This window comes from Nyctereutes procyonoides, unplaced genomic scaffold (assembly GCF_905146905.1).
Source record: "Nyctereutes procyonoides isolate TBG_1078 unplaced genomic scaffold, NYPRO_anot_genome, whole genome shotgun sequence".
In the NCBI taxonomy this organism is placed as follows: Eukaryota; Metazoa; Chordata; class Mammalia; order Carnivora; family Canidae; genus Nyctereutes; species Nyctereutes procyonoides.
This window is the reverse complement of record NW_026575046.1, coordinates 21,127,692-21,145,001: the sequence shown is the minus strand read 5'-3', so window position 1 is coordinate 21,145,001 and position 17,310 is coordinate 21,127,692. Positions and strand designations below refer to the sequence as shown.

The following is a 17,310-nucleotide window of genomic DNA, read 5'->3' as shown; positions in this document are numbered from 1 at the left end:
CACAACCACTATGTGAAACAGAGAAAGTGAGCATGACCAGTTTTACAGTACAATGAAATACTCTCGGCAATAAAAAGGAATGTTACACTCAGCAATATGAATGAATCTTGTATGCATTGTGAGGAGTGAAAGAAGCTAGAGTCAAAAAGGTTATTATATCATTCCATTCCAATGACTTCTTGGAAAGGGCAAAACTACAGAGATGAGCATACCGGTGGGTGCCAAGGGTTCAGGTTTGGGGAGGATTTGACTACAAAGGGACAGTATGAGGAAATTTTTTTGAAGGTTATGATAAGTTGTTCTGTATCCTGATTGTGATGTTAGCTACAAAGGTCTATGGGTCTGTCAAGACTCACAGAATCATACAGGTAGAAGGTGGATTTAAGTATGTGCATATTTTTGAGTATCTATTCAAAGAATTTTAAGTGAGGAGTGTATTTTAGAATCATCATTCTGGCTCCAGTGTGAAGAATAGATCATATGCATCAAACACCAGAAGCATAAGACCTGCTTGGGGGAATGCTGTATTAACCCAGTCAGATAGGACTACCAATTGAACTAGGATGGCAAACATGGTAGTTACTTAAGGATAGTTGCAATGTGGAATCTGAAACTGTGTCAATGAATCTTTCCTATCCTGCTACATTAAAATCCACCTTTTAAAAAAAGATTTATTTATTTATTCATGAGAGACACAGACTGAGAGAGAGAGGCAGAGACACAGGCAGAGGGAGAAGCGGGCTCCTCGCAGGGAGCCTGATACAGGACTCGATCCTGGATCCCAGGATCACAACCTGAGCCGAAGGGAGGTGCCCAACCACTAAGCCACACAGGCATCCCCAAATCCACCTTTCTATCTGGTACTTTGAATGGATCACCTCCCCACCCATTATTTTAATTACATCAAGTATTAGTCATTTGGAAAATATTGGTTCATTGAGTTGTGCAAATTTTCTAAATGTTCACACATTTTATTATACAATACAAAAATCCACTTTAGCTAATATCATCATGGATCTCACATGGAAAGTCATCAAAGACTGGGAAAGCTATCAAGCTCACTTCTGCATATCCAAGTTTTCCAAAATTTTAATTTTCCTTTGAAAGCTCAAATTTCATTGGTAACAACCACTGTCATCGTTTTTCTTAAACTAATAAGCACACTTCATTCTTTTTCAAGAAATGTTTGCCCAGTATTTGCCAACTTCACTATGAATAACCATCTATTAGTTTATCAGTTGTTCTTTCAAGTAAATATGGTGTTTCATGCAAAAAGCAGCTGGTTCAGCTGGCAACTCAGCCATTTGGGTGCTTTATTAAGACAATCATCCATAGCTCAGTATGCATCAGAAGTCCATTATGTATACTTGACATGTGTTCACAAATATTCAAAAGCTATGTCATCAAGGTTGAGATTTAATAAAATTAATAAAATGTGCAGCTTCCTCAAGACCACTCTAATGTAAAGCTGGCTTTCTCCCCTTTACTGTAAGTGCATGGTGGTGGCAAGCACAGTGACTGTCAGTGTTGTTTAGAATGACCGCCTTGATTGTGTTCAGGTGACAGCAGTGTTCCCACCATAGCTTTTGAACCATGGATACAAATCTCAGCATGGTGAAAAAAGGAAATAACCTTTTTTTTTTTTAAAAAAAAAAGATTTTATTTATTTATTCATGAGAGACACAGAGTGAGAGGCAGAGACATAGGCAGAGGGAGAAGCAGGCTCCATGCAGGGAGCCTGATATGGGACTTGATCCCGGAACCCCGGGATCATGCCCTGAGCCAAAGGCAGACACTCAACTGCTGAGCCACCCAGGTGTCCCAAGGAGATAACCTTTTAGTACTTGTGTGAAGACAATCTTGATCTTGTGAACTCCCTGAAAGGGTCTCAGGGACTTTCACACTCTGAGAACTTCTGCCCTGGAGTACCCAGCACAGTGCCTTCTGCACAGCACTTATTTCAATATCAGTTGCTGAATAAATGTTTCACTGAAACTTGAATTTAGAAAGTTTTATTTGACTCAACAACCGACCGGGCTTTTTTGCACCAAGTTAATGGAACAGATATCTAAATTAAAATGATTCTGAGGGGCACCTGGGTAGTTAAGTGGTTGAATGTTTGCCTTTGGCTCAGGTCATGATCCTGGGGTCCTGGGATCAAGTCCCGCATCATGCTTCCCAGAGGGAATCTGCTTCTCCCTTTGCCTATGTCTCTGCCTCTCGCTCTGTGTCTCTCGTAAATAAATAAATAAAATGATTCTGAAAACAGCACCTCAAAGCCCAGTATTTAACTGCTCACAGCTGCTCCAAACTTAACTTTAATGACAAAATTGGCTTCCTTTTCAGCCGATCACTGAATGGACAAGGCCTGCTGTCTCAAAATTCTGGGAGTGAATCTGCAAAGCCACGGGGTAAGACCTGATGACTACTTCTGATGACTCCAGAAACTACTTGGCCAGGGCTATGACTCTGTGGTTAGACTGATTTAGAATTAGTTATATTTAGAACAGCAAGATAATCCTGTTTTTCTTCTTGTTGTGTGCCATGTGGAATTTATCTAGGTGCTGAGTTCCCATATATATGTCAAGGAGGTGAGCAGTTCAGAGGTCAACGACTACCATGCTGCTTGCCTACATCAAAACCTCTAAGCTGGATTCTTCCTCCCTGAGATACGTAACAAAATCACCTTCTGAAAGCTCTAGGGGACAAACCCTCTTCCTCTGTTTCCTTCCTGGAGTCACTGAAGAACTTACATTAATGAGGATCCTGTAAGTAGTAGCAACTAAAATCACGGGAGAATGTTTAGCCATAGTTCATTGTTGATCTTGATCATAACTCTTCTCATGTCTAGCCACAGCCCCAAAGATAGCTTAAGTAGCTAGAGTGTATGATTTTGTCAAACATTAAACTGGACACTGAGAAGGACTGGGGAGATAGTTTTCCTTTCCTTCCTTACACTTCCATATAAGCTTCACGGAAGCATCTGTCCTTGGACAGAATTCCCAGATATTTTACTGCTTTTATCTGTTTTCCTCAAATAAAGAAATAAGGAGTGTATATACAGCATGGGCATGTGGAATTAGGTCAAAAGGAAGTCTGACTGCAAATGAGAGAGGTGTTGTTGGTATAAAGAGAAGAAAAGTCAAAGTATTTTTGACCGTGCTGTGTAATGATATCTTACCATTTTCCACTGGGACTCATTAACTTCTTTGTATTGTAGTTCATACTGGAGGACTATCCATCCCTTCTGAACATCCGCATTGGGTGGTGGTTCCCATCTCACTTGGATATCTGCATGGATTCCCGTTAAACTGATGTTCAGTAAAGTCCAGTTGAGGCCGATGGGTGGGTCTGGTTGCACTGTGCATTTCAACAGAGAGTTAGTGCACAGAGAGACAGACAGGTACAGCTTGATTTAACGGAGAGCTTTCTTCAGAAGAGACCAATTACTTTATGCATTTTTCTTATCCACACTCTTAATTCTTCCAATATTCTTATTATGCTCTCATTGTAGTAGAGAATACAATTTTTTTTTTTTGGCTGGAGTATGATCTGTTTATGACCTTGAAGACCAAAAGCTCCTATAAAATTCCTTTTCAAGTTTAAAAATCTGATCTAAAATTCTTCTTGGGGCCCATGTCTTAAATATCTTTTAGCCCTGATAGGATTAATGCTTTGGGATTTTGGCACAGGAATTCATTGTAACTCGAAACTGAAGGAACAGAACCAGAAAGACCTAGAGTATTTGAACACGTGGCTATTTTGGAACTAGGGATAGATAAATCCTTTTTATTCCAAATTGTTTATTACCTAGGACAAAAATCTTGTCTTATTAATTTCTGTATTGCTACTAGAATAATCCCACCAAACACTCTGCTGATGCTCCTTAGCATGATGTCTTCCTAGCCACATGTGGTGATTTTTTTTTCAGACATAAGAAGGAAGGCACTGTACTCTTCTCTCAAATGGTGATGAGTCAGGGTTTTCTGTCTCTTACTTAACTGTTATGTGAAGAATCTGAAATAGTGTTTTGCTTGGTTTCTATTGACAAACTGTACATTCTCTGGTAAATCAGCTGCATTCTGCTTATTAGGACTGCAAAGACCACAATTTACCAAAGATTGATGAAGAGAAATATGTATTCCAAAGCTAGGAACTATACCTAAATTTACATTCTGGATAGTTCCTGATATATTATTGCCCTTTAGGTCTTAGTACTGAGGTTTTCAAAAATCACTTGCAGATACAAAGTAAAATTTACTTACTTTTTTTTTTTAAGATTTTATTTATTTATTCATGAGACACACACACACACACACACACAGAGAGAGAGAGAGAGAGAGAGAGAGAGGCAGAGACATAGGCAGAGGGAAAAGCAGGCTCCATGCAGGAAGGCCCATGTGGGACTCTATCCCGGGACTCCAGGATCACGCCCTAAGCCAAAGACAGATGCTCAACTGCCGAGCCAGCAGGTGTCCCAAAATTTACTTTCTTTTCTACTGTTTGTAGGTCACCCAGAGGGTTGCAAAGTCTGGACCCCTAGGGTTGACCAGACAAAAGCCTATAAATATAAGTGTGAGGAGCCATAACTGGCTGTTAAAATCTGGTGGCCAAAGGAGGAAGCGCTTGCATTCAATCAGACTTCAGACAGACCTTAGTGTGAAGGAGCATGATATTGGCCCCTGCAGAGGGGCCAACTTTAAAAAAAATAGACAATCCAAATATGACTAATAATGACCAAATTTTAGATTTAAATTAGAGGGATTTGCAAAAATAGTTGGGCTGCATATGGCTACAGTAATGACAGTAATGCTTCACCCTTCTGGATTTGTTGGGGACTGAGGAATTCTGATAACTGAAGCTTAACTCTTTAAAAGACCAAAATATATACATGTTTTTGATGGGAAAATTTCAACTTATTACTCATGTTTCACCTTAAAAACTCCCCTTTCTACTTTATTTTATTTTTATTTTTATTTACTTAGGATAGTCACAGAGAGAGAGAGAGGCAGAGACACAGGCAGAGGGAGAAGCAGGCTCCATGCACCGGGAGCCCGATGTGGGACTGGATCCCGGGCCTCCAGGATTGCGCCCCGGGCCAAAGGCAGGCGCCAAACCGCTGCGCCACCCAGGGACCCCCCTTTCTATTTTAAATAGAAAATAGGGAACATGGTCCTTTTTGAGATGGCTTGTACCACTGTTAGAAGCATAGTAACCTCCCCCTTACCTCTGTGCATATTGTTACATGCTGTATGCAACAGCTCCTCTGAGATGCTGGAAAAGCACCTGAGACCAACTACATCCCCAGGCAGCCCCTGGTCCCTCCCCAGAATGTGCTCCTCTGTCACTTTCCCTCTCTCTGTTAATGGCACCTCCATTCCTCCAGTTGCTCAGGATGAAATTAGTGAGCTCTTCCTTGACTCATCTTTTTCTCACCACCTCCACATTCTGTCAGCTGTACGTTGTTTTTTAAAGATTTATTTATTTATTTATTTATTTATTTATTTATTTATTTATTGAGAGAGAGAGAGAGAGAGAGAGAGGGAGAGAGAACAAGCAAGGAAGGGAGGGGCAGAGGAAGAAAGAGAAGCAGACTCTTTGCCAAGATGGAAGCCCAATGCAAGGCTTGATCCGAGGACCCTGGGACCATGACCTGAGCCAAAGGCAGCCACTTAACAGACCGAGCCACCCAGGGACCTCTCAGCTGTACTTTGGAGATGGTCGCAGAGTCCAACTGCTCTTCACCATCTGCACCTCCACAACCCAGTACCACCATTATGCTTTTTTGCGTATTGCTGCGTTAGCCTCCTAAGTGGTCCTCCTGTGGTCTTTGTCCTGCTTTAGTCTGTTCTCAATATAATCCGTATAATATTTGTCACAGTAGTTATTTTCACACTTGTGTTAGAGCACATCGCTCATTTAAAACCCTCCAAAGGGGGATCCCTGGGTGGCGCAGCGGTTTAGTGCCTGCCTTTGGCCCGGGGCACGATCCTGGAGACCCAGGATCGAATCCCACGTCGGGCTCCCTGCATGGAGCCTGCTTCTCCCTCTGCCTGTGTCTCTGCCTCTCTCTCTCTCTGTGACTATCATGAATGAATAAATAAAATCTTTAAAAAAAAGATTTAAAAAAAAAAATAAAACCCTCCAAAGGCTTCCAATGTCACTCCAGGTAAAAGCCAGAATCATCCAATGGCTTCACTGGTGCTGTAGTTTGGCTCACGGATCTCTCAGATGTGGCCTGTCACATGCCCCTCCTTGCTCACTCTGTGCTAGCTCCTCTCTCCACCATGCTGTTCCTCAAGCGAGCAAGGGCATGCTCCCACTGTGGGAGCTTTGCCCTTGCTGTGCCCTCTTGCTGGAATGTTGTTCTCTCATGTTTTTCTTTACTCAGCAAAGACAGCTCTGATAACTCTAATAAAATAGCAACCTCTCCTGCACTCCTCTTCTCCCTCCCTATGTTATTTTTCTTCATTGCATTGTCTTTCTCCAGCTTCGCTGGGATAAAATCCCACAAGGGCAGACGTTTTCTGCTCCTGGCACCTAGAAATGTACTTGGCTCAAGGAAGGGACTCAGTAAATATTTGCTGAATGAATGAATGAACAACAAGTGTCTAACAATACAGGACTTTAAATCCAAAGATGAGCCCTGTGAGATAGTAGGAGAGTACTCATATAACACGTGACGAAGCTGAGGTTTATGGTTGTCTTAAGATCTATTAGGCTCACCTTGTTCCTTGCTGTCTCCCCCTCCCAGCAAACTCCCTCCCTGCTATGGTTGTATCTGCCTATCACCATCTTTTGCCTTAATTATCTTTTGCCTTAATTATCATAAAGACGATCACAAAGTGTTCTAACCTCTCTCTCTCTACTCTGTGTGACTCCAATCTACCCTCTACACAGTGGCAGGATGGATTTCCCCGAGACATTTAGTAACACAACAGGTGGCACTGGATAAGTTTGAGATTAAGAGTGCAGACTCTGGAGCTGTGCTGCCTAGGTTCCAATCTCTGCTCCACCTACTAGCTGACAGACCTTGAATTAGCCTTTAAATGCCCTCAGCCTCAATGTTGTCATCTGTGACATGGAGATTATAATAGGACCTCTCTCACAGAGTTATTATACCCGACCCATAGGTGAGGGCTTTGTAAGTGTTAGTCAGCTAATATTATCCCCAGGGCATTTCCCTCCTTAAACATCTCAAATGCACCTCTTGGCAGTCATTTAAAGTCTAACTTCCTTTGTGGGGTTCACAAGGCCACTTGGGACTTCTCTGTCTGATCAGTCAGGCCGGCCTAACTGCTCCCAGTCCTTCAACATTCTGTGCCATTTATCACTTCTGGAACTTAGTCACTGTTGGAAGACTCAGTCCATCTTGTATATCTGGCAACTAACTCCCACTGATGCCCCAAGGAGTAACTGAACTGCCACAATTTCTGGGCATTCCTTGCCCCTCCCTCATGCCCAGCTAATCGTTGTACCTTCGGCCACTGCCTTGGCTTACTATGCCCTCCACACACCTCGAGTCCAGCACCTAAACCATTTGACTTCAGTTATTTATTTGACACACCTGACTCCCCTCCTTGACCATAGCTTACTGATTCTGTAGCCACCACACCGAGTACAGGGTTCAAGGCATGGCAGGCCCTCAGTGAAAGTCAACCATGGAAATGAGTGGGGCTAGGTATTGGCAGGGACGGGGTTAGAACCATGGGTCTGGACCTAATATTCTTACTACTACCTGGTTAGCTACCCAAGGGCTATGTCTATTGATATTGCGGCTTATGATAAATAGTCTCTCCAAGTTATGTAGTTGGGTTCTCATTTCTGCTTGTTCTTCTCCCTGACAGGGTATCAGATTTACTCGTTTCTGCCTGCAGCTTCTAGCCACATTCTCTTAGCCTCTTCTAGTCCACTGATGCCTGGGAAACCACACACAGGCGTCTAAGGACAGAACGTCTCAGAGAAACTCCAAGCAATTTCTATAACAGATGAGCCTTTATGGATAGATTCTGAGGCACCATATCAGCTACTCATAGTCCTTTGATTCCTTAGATTTTGCTGTTTACTATATTATAGTATAAACATAAATATTCCAGTTACAGTTGTTTGTTTTGTTTTATTTCCCCTTGTGTTCTTCTGATGGGCAAGTGATAATCTGTCTAGATCTTTCATTTGGTTCATTGAGCTCTGATTATATCCAATGTTTGTCTTGAGATCTTATAAACATGTCTTTAAACTGATTTGGGGCTGTTTTGTAAATATAAAGTTCCAGAAATATTATGCTTTGTGATAAAACCTAGGCTCTTATTATAGTGATGATAGGGATCAAAGGTCAACATATTTCAAATCTGAATATAGTAATCATATTGAATAATTAGGGAAGAAAGAATCTTAGGAGTATGGTGAGTTTGTCTCTTGTGGTGGCACCCAAGAACACAATCCATCTTGAAAGACCTCCTCAAGTAAAAGACTGCACAGTTCCCATTCTTTTCCTGACAACGTTTACTGTCAGGTTGTTTTGTGTTAGAGCCAACTTATGTTCCCCTGCCTTCTCCCTCTTGTTCACTGGCTGACCTCATGCCCTGTAAAGTAGACCTCCGTTCACCTAACTTACAATGACAAAGTCTTCCTACTTGAATCCACGTGGACATTGAGGCTTCCCTGCTTATTTAATCTAAAGCCGTGTCAAGTAAAACACAAACCTGTGATTTACCTATTTCCTCAACAGAGAAACACTTTTGATCCACCGTACCACCATTGCTGGTTAGCTTGATACAGTAGGGTATCCAAATGGAGGTATAAGATGAATTAAAGTAACAGCTGTTTTCTCCGGCAGAGACATAATCGGGGCATTCTTTCCACTCTTGAGTCCATTCTTGCGTGCTCCTGAAATGAAGGGTAAAAAAAGATGAATTGTTCCAAAAATTATGCCATGGTTTAAGTCAATGTGAGGTGCCTGAGAGTCAGATTCAATAAGTTGGAACACAAATATTTTACAACCAAGTCTTTCAGCAGCATTGTTTCCAAGAAGTATCACATCTGTGGACTCACCCACAGGGTCTGCAGACGGACAGGGCTATTGGTACTTTTACTATAGTAAAAGCACCCATTCATCAACTGCTTATGATGCACCAGCTCCTAAATTAAGTAATTTGTGGGTAGGCACTTCATTATCCACATTTTACAGATGAGGGCTCTGAGGCTTAGGGAGGTTTAAAATGTTCCTTTACTAAAACACTGCAGAGGGTCAGCGCCCAAACTATAAAGAGTTCCAAAGTCCCATTCTTTGGACCTGGATATTTTCCCAACTCATGGTGTAGGACACTGAGGAGGCACACTGGTGTGTTCTTCAGGCTGAGTGACACTGAGGTTTGAATGGCCTTACGGTAAAGAACTGGCTACCACCCTACTCTGAACCGCTGAACCCTGTGTCCATATCCCCAGGCTGTCTTATGCTTGGGGGAGTTTTCCTGATGCCTTGAACTCCTTCCCATATTTTTGGTTTCTTCCCTAATTATATGAAGAGCCATGAGAACACTGTAAACACACTGGACTTCTAGGTGATATTTATGAAGCATAGGAATCCTAGCCTTTTTCTCCTCACCCTTAAAAGAGACAAAAGGTCATGAGCCCAGAAATTAAAAATTTTTTTCCAAACTCAGAAAGTAATTTTTTCTATTTTATAAGTAGAATGGACATTTACTTATAATATAAAAAAACGGAAATGAAAATGAGCTAAATTGAATCAGTGTGTTTGCCTATCTGTTCCTTTTGTCTTTGCTCTACAGAAAACAAGCTCATGTTTTCCCAGATCTTGGCTCAGATTAAAAACAAACAAACAAAACAAATCATGGAGGAAAGATGGATGCGTGGAGAATACTGAAGAAATCAGAGAAGCCACATCTCCATATTTACATTCTGCCATACAGTTTTTCATCTCTATCCCACTCTACAGAAAGCATCATTTACCCAGATGACTTAAAACACCATCAGGATTAGCTGAATGGGAAAGAGATACCAGGAAGTTTACTGTGGAAGGAAGCAGAGTTTTGGGAAAGGAAAATCTCTGGTTAGCTGCCAATAAGAACCTGAACAAAAATGCAGAGCAATCAAGGATTGTCCACCCCTGCAAGAACGCAGAAACATGTGTTAGAATGTGACCCAGCTCTCCAAAGTCCCATCTCTCTGACTGACTGACTGAATGAGTCCAGCACGTATCTTTGGGTGCCGGCTATACAAGTACTATAGAAGCATTACATCTGGGGCAGCCAGGTGGCTCAGTTAGTTAGGCATCTGCCTTTGGCTCAGGTCGTGATCTCAGGGTCCTGGGATCGAGTCCCACAGCAGGCTCCCGTTCAGCTGGGAGCCTACTTCTCCTTCTGCCTATGTCTCTGCCCCTCTGTCTCTCTGGCTCTCATGAATAAATAAATAAAATCTTTTAAAATGAAGCATTATATCTGGGACTACCGCTGTGTGGATAAAATGATTAGATTTTGTTTGTAACTTCAGGCTAGAAGGAGACTCAAAAATTATCATCTGAGTACATTTTTTATCTCCTGTATTCATTCCATTCATATTTAATAAGCACTGATTATATATGTAAAACACTGTGCTGGACATTATGCAGGATGCATGTGTGTCTAAGGAATTGGTCCTGCCTCGGAGGAAGGACTAAAACACAGTATTGCAAAGCAGTGTGGGTTTGTGCTCACAAATAGTGCCAAAAGTTCAGAAGAGGGAATGTTCTAGCTGTTCATGGAAGGCTTCAATGTAGTGGTGGTGTTTCTAACAATCTTTGCAGATGGGTTAAAGTTTAATACATGGCAATAGGGGAAGGAAGGAGGGAACAGAGTAGTCAAAGGCACTGAGGTCTGGAAGTGCGGGCATGAGTCTGGTAAGGGGAACACAAGGCAATGGAATAAATGGGAAAACAAGTTAGAATTGCTACTTGGGCAGAACACTTAATTATCTGCTTACTATTCATGAGGTGCCAGCTGAGAAGGTTTATGAGTCAAGAAGACATAAAGCCAGGTGGTCTGTGGCTGAGGGAGAAGAAGGTAGAAGTGACCCTGTAAAGGCTGAGGTGCTTGGGGCTGGTAGGCAGACAGTGCAGGTCTGTGAGCATCCCTCTAGGGGACGGGTGCTGGGTAGCGATGAATGACAAGGGCACCACAGGCTGTAGGCAAGGCAGGGACTGGAAGGAGGGGTGAGGAGATGCCGACCACACATGTTTCCTTCTCTACAGCTGTTTCTCAGGCTGGTCTGTTTGGCACTGGGAGGAAACTTAATGTGGCGTGAGGGGGGTCCTTGAGACAGTTGCCCATCAGCTGTTGGAAAGAACTTGGGATTAACATGGCTGGTGAACTGTAGCTTAAATTCTGGTTGAGATTCTTAAAAGTTGCATAACCTTGGATGAGAGGGAGATTCATCCCTGATGGGAAATGCGAGTGGTATGTGTGTGTGTGTGTGTGCGCGCGCGCGCGCGCGTGTGTATGTATGCATGTGTGCGTATAGTGTGTGTATCTATGCACATGTGTGTGAGTGTGTATGTATGTTTAGAGTAGTAGGAAAAGGATGAAAAAATTAGGGATAGGTGGGTCATTGACCTACGGAATAGTTTATTTTATCTTGACTGTCAAACTAAGGAAGAGTATAATTAAAGAGAATGGTTTAGCAAGATTGCCCAGAGGAATGAGGCTCCTAAATAATAATATAGACAAAAAATGTATTTAGTATAGTTCATAGTCTAAAAGTATTAAAATATAAAGATGTAGTACAGTGCTTAGCGGGTCTGGATTTGTAACAGGGAGATTAGCTCTGCATGTTTCATGGTTTCTCGACTTTGACATGCCTCCTTGGGGACTGTATGAAAAACTTTGTTTAGATTATTCCAAATCCATTAGTTCCACAGAGCAAACAACTTAAAGCACTTATCTTAAGCACAGGAACAGTTAGTTCAAAACACACTCCCAACACCCTCCCCCTTATTAACCAAAGTTGAATTTTATTTTCAATAAATATTTAAAACTTATCTTTAAACTCTTGAATTTAGACAAAAAGACAAACGGGCTCACAAAATAGGGACTCTTGCCTACTTTCCCTAGGTTGAATTTCTATGCAGGCGACCAAAGCCAATTTATGGACACTATTTTCTCCTATCATACCCCTGAGAGTTAAGTGTACTAGGTTTGCTCCTAGTCCATCTTGTGGAATAGAAGGAAAGCTGTACTGTCCACAGAGAGAAAGACTATCAGTAAAAATCAGAATAAAGAGCAGAAGAAATGCTTTCTAACCAAACACTTTTCCACCTAGCAACTGGAAGAAAAGTCCTAAAAAAACAACATCATTTACGGTCGAAAAACAACTGTTTTCATTACGTACAGGTCATGTATTTTAGGCTTAAAATTCAATCTTTTCTCTAGAAAGAAGAAATAGTAACTGTGCCCTTTACTCCCTTCTACTCTCCCCCCAGAACCTTGCATGGAAAATGAACTTTCTGTTAAAAAAGGCCAGGATAATTTGTTGAGGGGAGTTGGGTGTGGGGGATGGGAGAAATGGGGGATACAGCCTCAGGGACTGAGCCTTCTTTCTTCAAAAATAAGGCACCTGCGGGTGAGGAGGTGAGAGCAGAGCATCTCCCCAGAGCCTCCTGTTGGGTGCCTGCGATTCACATTCAGGCTGAGTCCTCTCCTAGCGATGAGACCATACTGGCAGCACCTGCGTCATGGGATGGCAGAGACTGCTCTGCCCCTGCTGCCCCCTCTGCCAGCTGCCTCTGGGCCTGTCCTGTTGACAGCCTGACAGCTTTGGGTTCTTCGTGCGTTAGTTACCAAGGCCAGGCTGGTAAACTGAAAGCCCCGAGCATGGCCCCTCCTGGAGCCTTCCCGTCTCCCCTGCTCCAGTTCTGGACGAAATGCTGCCACAGCTTTGTGTGGCAGGGAGGAGGGGGCCGTGATTCTAGAGTTCTAGGACTTGTGTGGGAGCTGAATTCTAAGACGCAACGACAGGAGTCAGAAAGTGCATTTGTGCACGAGGCCAGTGCGAAGGCTAACATATCTGTGTACTTACTGGTATGGTCTGGGCCTGACACTCCCAGCCCCCTGGATTCTAGTCTTCCTCAATCAACAGGGCTGGAGGCTTACGCTATTTTGGCTAGATATTCAAAATAATTATATATATTTTAGAGAAAACATAAAATACTGATTTTTTCAAGTTTGGGTTGGCTCTCATCATGAGGTTGTGCTTGGGGGGTTTGAAGACTTGACAGTGTTTCCCCCTGAGATCCCAAACCCCACTAGGGCAACAACTGACAACATCCTTCCAAATATGTTGAGATTTGCCCTCCACCTGGTCACACTCTCTGTGGGCTCTCCATTAGCACAGAACCTGGGTTTGGACTAGGGCCGCTGAGAGGCCTCAGAGGTGCAGAGGAGGCCTGGGGGCAAAGGCATGTGACCCTGATGGAAGAGAGTAAGGAACAAATATAGATTTGTGAGGGCTTCAGACCCTTGAGCTCCCCATTTTGCTCAAGTTCAGATTTGGTGAATATTAGGGTGGTAATAACTCATTTTCATAACATGAGCCTGACTCTGTCACCTAACTATTTGGTTCAGTTCATTGTGTCTACACAAATAACCTATTTTGTTCTCACTGAGCTGGCTCTCTGTACCTTCGAAATCTCTCTCCATTTAACAGTCAATTTGACAGATATTCAAAGGTGTTACTAGACATATAAGCTTCCTGTCCAAATGTATTTACACAAATCAGCTGAGCCTCTTCACCCCTCCCTCTCTGTTGTGTCAGCTTGAAGAGAGGGAGAAAAAAAAACTGCATTTGGTGCCCAAGCATGTCATATTTGTGTGCCCTCTGGGGAACATCTGAGAAACCTCTCTCACACCTGGGAAGTAGGTAAGGCCAGTATGGTTGCTAACTCAAAGTATTTATTTGTAAGTAGAGTATCCAGTTTTACGCTAACAAAGGCCTTAGAAGCAGACCAATAATCACCAGCCAGAAAGAATCAAAAGTAATTTTTATAGCCCTGGAACTGGATTTCTGTATCATTATTGTTTGAAATTATCACCAGATTACCAACAATAATATAATAATAGCAGCCACCATTTGTCGAGTACATGTGCCAAGCACTGTGCTGTCTTTCATGTATCATCTAACAAAATCCTCACCAAGAAGCCATGAGACAACGTCTATTACCTCTGTTTACCAAACAAGGTGGCTGAGTTGTGAACAGACTACTTTGCCTGGTGTCACTCAGCAAGGGCCAGAACCCGGCTGAGATATGGTTCTGTTGGCCCTGAGCCCATGTCTTTAGCTGCTCACTCATCTTCCCTTCTTTTCCCGCTCCTCTCTGGGGTGGATGGCATCAGCCTTGGACTGATGAACGCTCTCACTCTGGGAGAGAGGGTCCTGGCTAACCTTGCACCTTGGCTTAGGCTTTCCCTGGGGGTTGGGTGGAAAAGAGGAAATGATGAAGTGTTTGAACCCAAAACTTAGAAAAGGCCAAAAGGCACAACATAAGAGTGAACAGAAATGGAAATAATTCCAGGGGAGGGGTCAGAAATAAACTACTTGGATGGTGATTACATTAAGAGATTTTGTTTCACTCTTCCTCTGTTATTTTACAAGATGACCGGTCAAAATGGAATAGAGAAATATTACAGTTCCTTACTGAGTATAACTAATTTAATAGGAACATAGTCTATTGTCTACATAGACACCAAGCTCAGTCTTTTAAAATATACACGTCTTCTAAAAGCCCACCGCAGATAAAATCCAATTTAAAGCCCAGCCATGGCCAGCAAAGCTTGGCACTGTCTGGCTCTGGCTGACTTTCTCACCTCTTCTCACATCATATCCGTACATTTTACCTTGTGCCATCCATGAGGGCCTCCTGTTTTCCTCAAACAGATCAGCCTCAGGGGCCTTTACACTTGCAACTTCCTCTCTTGAACAGTTTCCCTCTAGATATTCACGTGGCCCTCTCTCACTTCACTTCTGTCTCTGCTATAAACACCATGTCAGCAAGGCCCACTGTGAACATCTCATCTAAAGTATCACCCAAGCTCCCTATGTACACACACACACACACACACACACACGCACACACACACTCATTACACTTATCCACACTTTCACACAGTCTCTCACATACATTTCCACATTCGCATACTTGTGCATCCACATACCCACTTTTACACATTCTCATATGCACGCACACACGTGTACACACTTCACACACTCATGCATATTCACACTAGCACCTACACTTTCACACCTTCCCACGTATGCTCACCATATTTACACACTCACCATCAGGCACTATCATGCACACCCATGTACTCATTCACAGTGTGGACACTTTTTATCCTCTTTCTGGTTTTTGCATTTCTTAATAACCCATGTTACCCACTGCCTTTATTTATTTATTTTTTATTTTTTATGGTCTGTCTCCCTCTGTTGGAAAGACAGACCCATGAGGCTAGGGTCTTCCTCTTTTTTGTAATCAGTGCTCTACCTCCAGTGCCTTAAATAGTACCAAACACATAGTAAGGACTTAAATATTTTTTGAATAAATGCATACATTTAAGTCATCAAAATAAACCATTCCCATGTCCATCACTGCATGCAGCTCAGTATGCTTTCATCAGAAAATCCATGGAGGGAAAAGTCAGAAAGGCATGAAGGCTGCACCTTCTAATATAGAACAGCTGTACGGATCCTGGGTTCTTTAGACCATGACGAACCCCATCTGTCCAGTGGCATGAAAAAGTCTCTAGTTCAGGTGAACGGCACTTGGTGAACTTAGGCTTCTCAGAAGAATCTGCAGAACAAACAGGAAAGACAAAGCATGAAATCAAGAGGGTAATGTATGGTCCTAATAAAACACATATTTACAGTGGTAAAGAAGAACCGTTTCTTTTAGAAACACTGTTTTCCCAGGTCACAGTTTCAAAGCTCATCGTATGTTAGTTATTTCTCTGTCAGTTCTTGAATTCAGGGGAAAACTGTTTTGTCTTTATTTCAGACATTATTTTTAGGGCCTGTTTAAGAAACCAGAACTGGATGTAAGGTTTATTTGGAAGGTTGACCCCAGAAACTGGAAGTGAGGGTAAGGGAGAGTGGGGGGAGGGAGGACAGCTAAGTGTGCTGTTTTGCAGGTTACTATGTGGCCGACTAGGGCCCAACACCACACAGGCCCCTCTGAGAAGCTGTAGAGGGTAGAGTGTGTCCTAGAGAAGGAGTGGAGGCTGGGGTGTTTATCCGCCAACTCCCACCATCCACTGCTTGACCGCTGCCCTGAAGGTGTTCATGCCCATGAACCTCTAAGGCACACCTGTACATGGGCTGAAGATCCTGCCTGACTTGAGAGGAGCCTGGATAGGCACCCCCTGAAGTGCACCCCGCAATGTGCATGTTGGCAACCATACGCCACGGATGCGTCCACTGACATCAGGTGGGACAAAGGGATGTGGTATGGCACCTCAGCATCCACGACGGAGCCTTTCTTCATTTTATAGATTTTTTTTTTAACAAAAAGCCACTTATGCTTGCATTCTTTAAAAAAATTATTTAAATTCAATTAGCCAACATATGGCATATCACTAGTTTCAGAAGTAGTGTTCAATAATTTATCAGGTGTGCATTCTTTTCAAAGATTCAGCCAGTACATCCATTAGGCAGATGATGATTAAAAAACTTGTGCATACTTATGTGTCAATTCTAATTCGGGAAGTGGTGATTGCCTCCTACATTCTAGGATATTAGCCAAAATGCCTCTCATCTATGAAATCTATAGCAGGTAAGTCTGAGGCAAAACCAATTTTTGTATACCGATTCTCATTGTTCTCGGACTTCCATGCAATTTTGGAGATGGTCAGGTTTCTTTTTTCTTTTTTCCCCTCCTTATATGATTAGTCTTCAATTAGATGTAAACTTAATATATTTGTTCTCGTATCTAAAGCTCTCATCTCTGGGCAATAGGGAGACTCTTAATTTTAAAGTATCTTTATAAATACTTTGAAACATAATTTAAAAATAAATAGCATGCAACCAAACCCATAAAAATTCCTGATTCCAAGTTCCAGGTTTGTATTTGGTGTTCTGAACCAAAACATGCTTCTCTTTCCCTTTGTCAGCAAAATCATAATGAATGGGATATTATAAACCTTCTCAATAAATCCCTCATTCAGCCATCCACTCAGCAAACACTTACTAAACATCTACTTTATGCCAGGCCCTCTTCTAAGAGTAGATCAGGGAACAAAACTGCTAACATTCTGGTCCTTGGGGAGTTTC

At 42.5% G+C, this 17,310-nt stretch overlaps 1 protein-coding gene across 2 annotated transcripts in view; it reads right to left on the bottom strand.

The window, feature by feature from the left end:
- Nucleotides 1-17,310, bottom strand: part of GHR (growth hormone receptor) — a 273,652-nt gene that overhangs the window by 16,365 nt on the left and 239,977 nt on the right. For both annotated transcript variants that reach the window (XM_055325045.1, XM_055325044.1), the window contains exons 4-6: nucleotides 15,706-15,835; nucleotides 8,714-8,886; nucleotides 3,182-3,360 (exon numbers count right to left, since the gene is read on the bottom strand). In XM_055325045.1, the coding sequence (XP_055181020.1) occupies nucleotides 3,182-3,360; nucleotides 8,714-8,886; nucleotides 15,706-15,835 (482 nt within the window). The remainder of the gene's footprint in view (nucleotides 1-3,181; nucleotides 3,361-8,713; nucleotides 8,887-15,705; nucleotides 15,836-17,310) is intronic.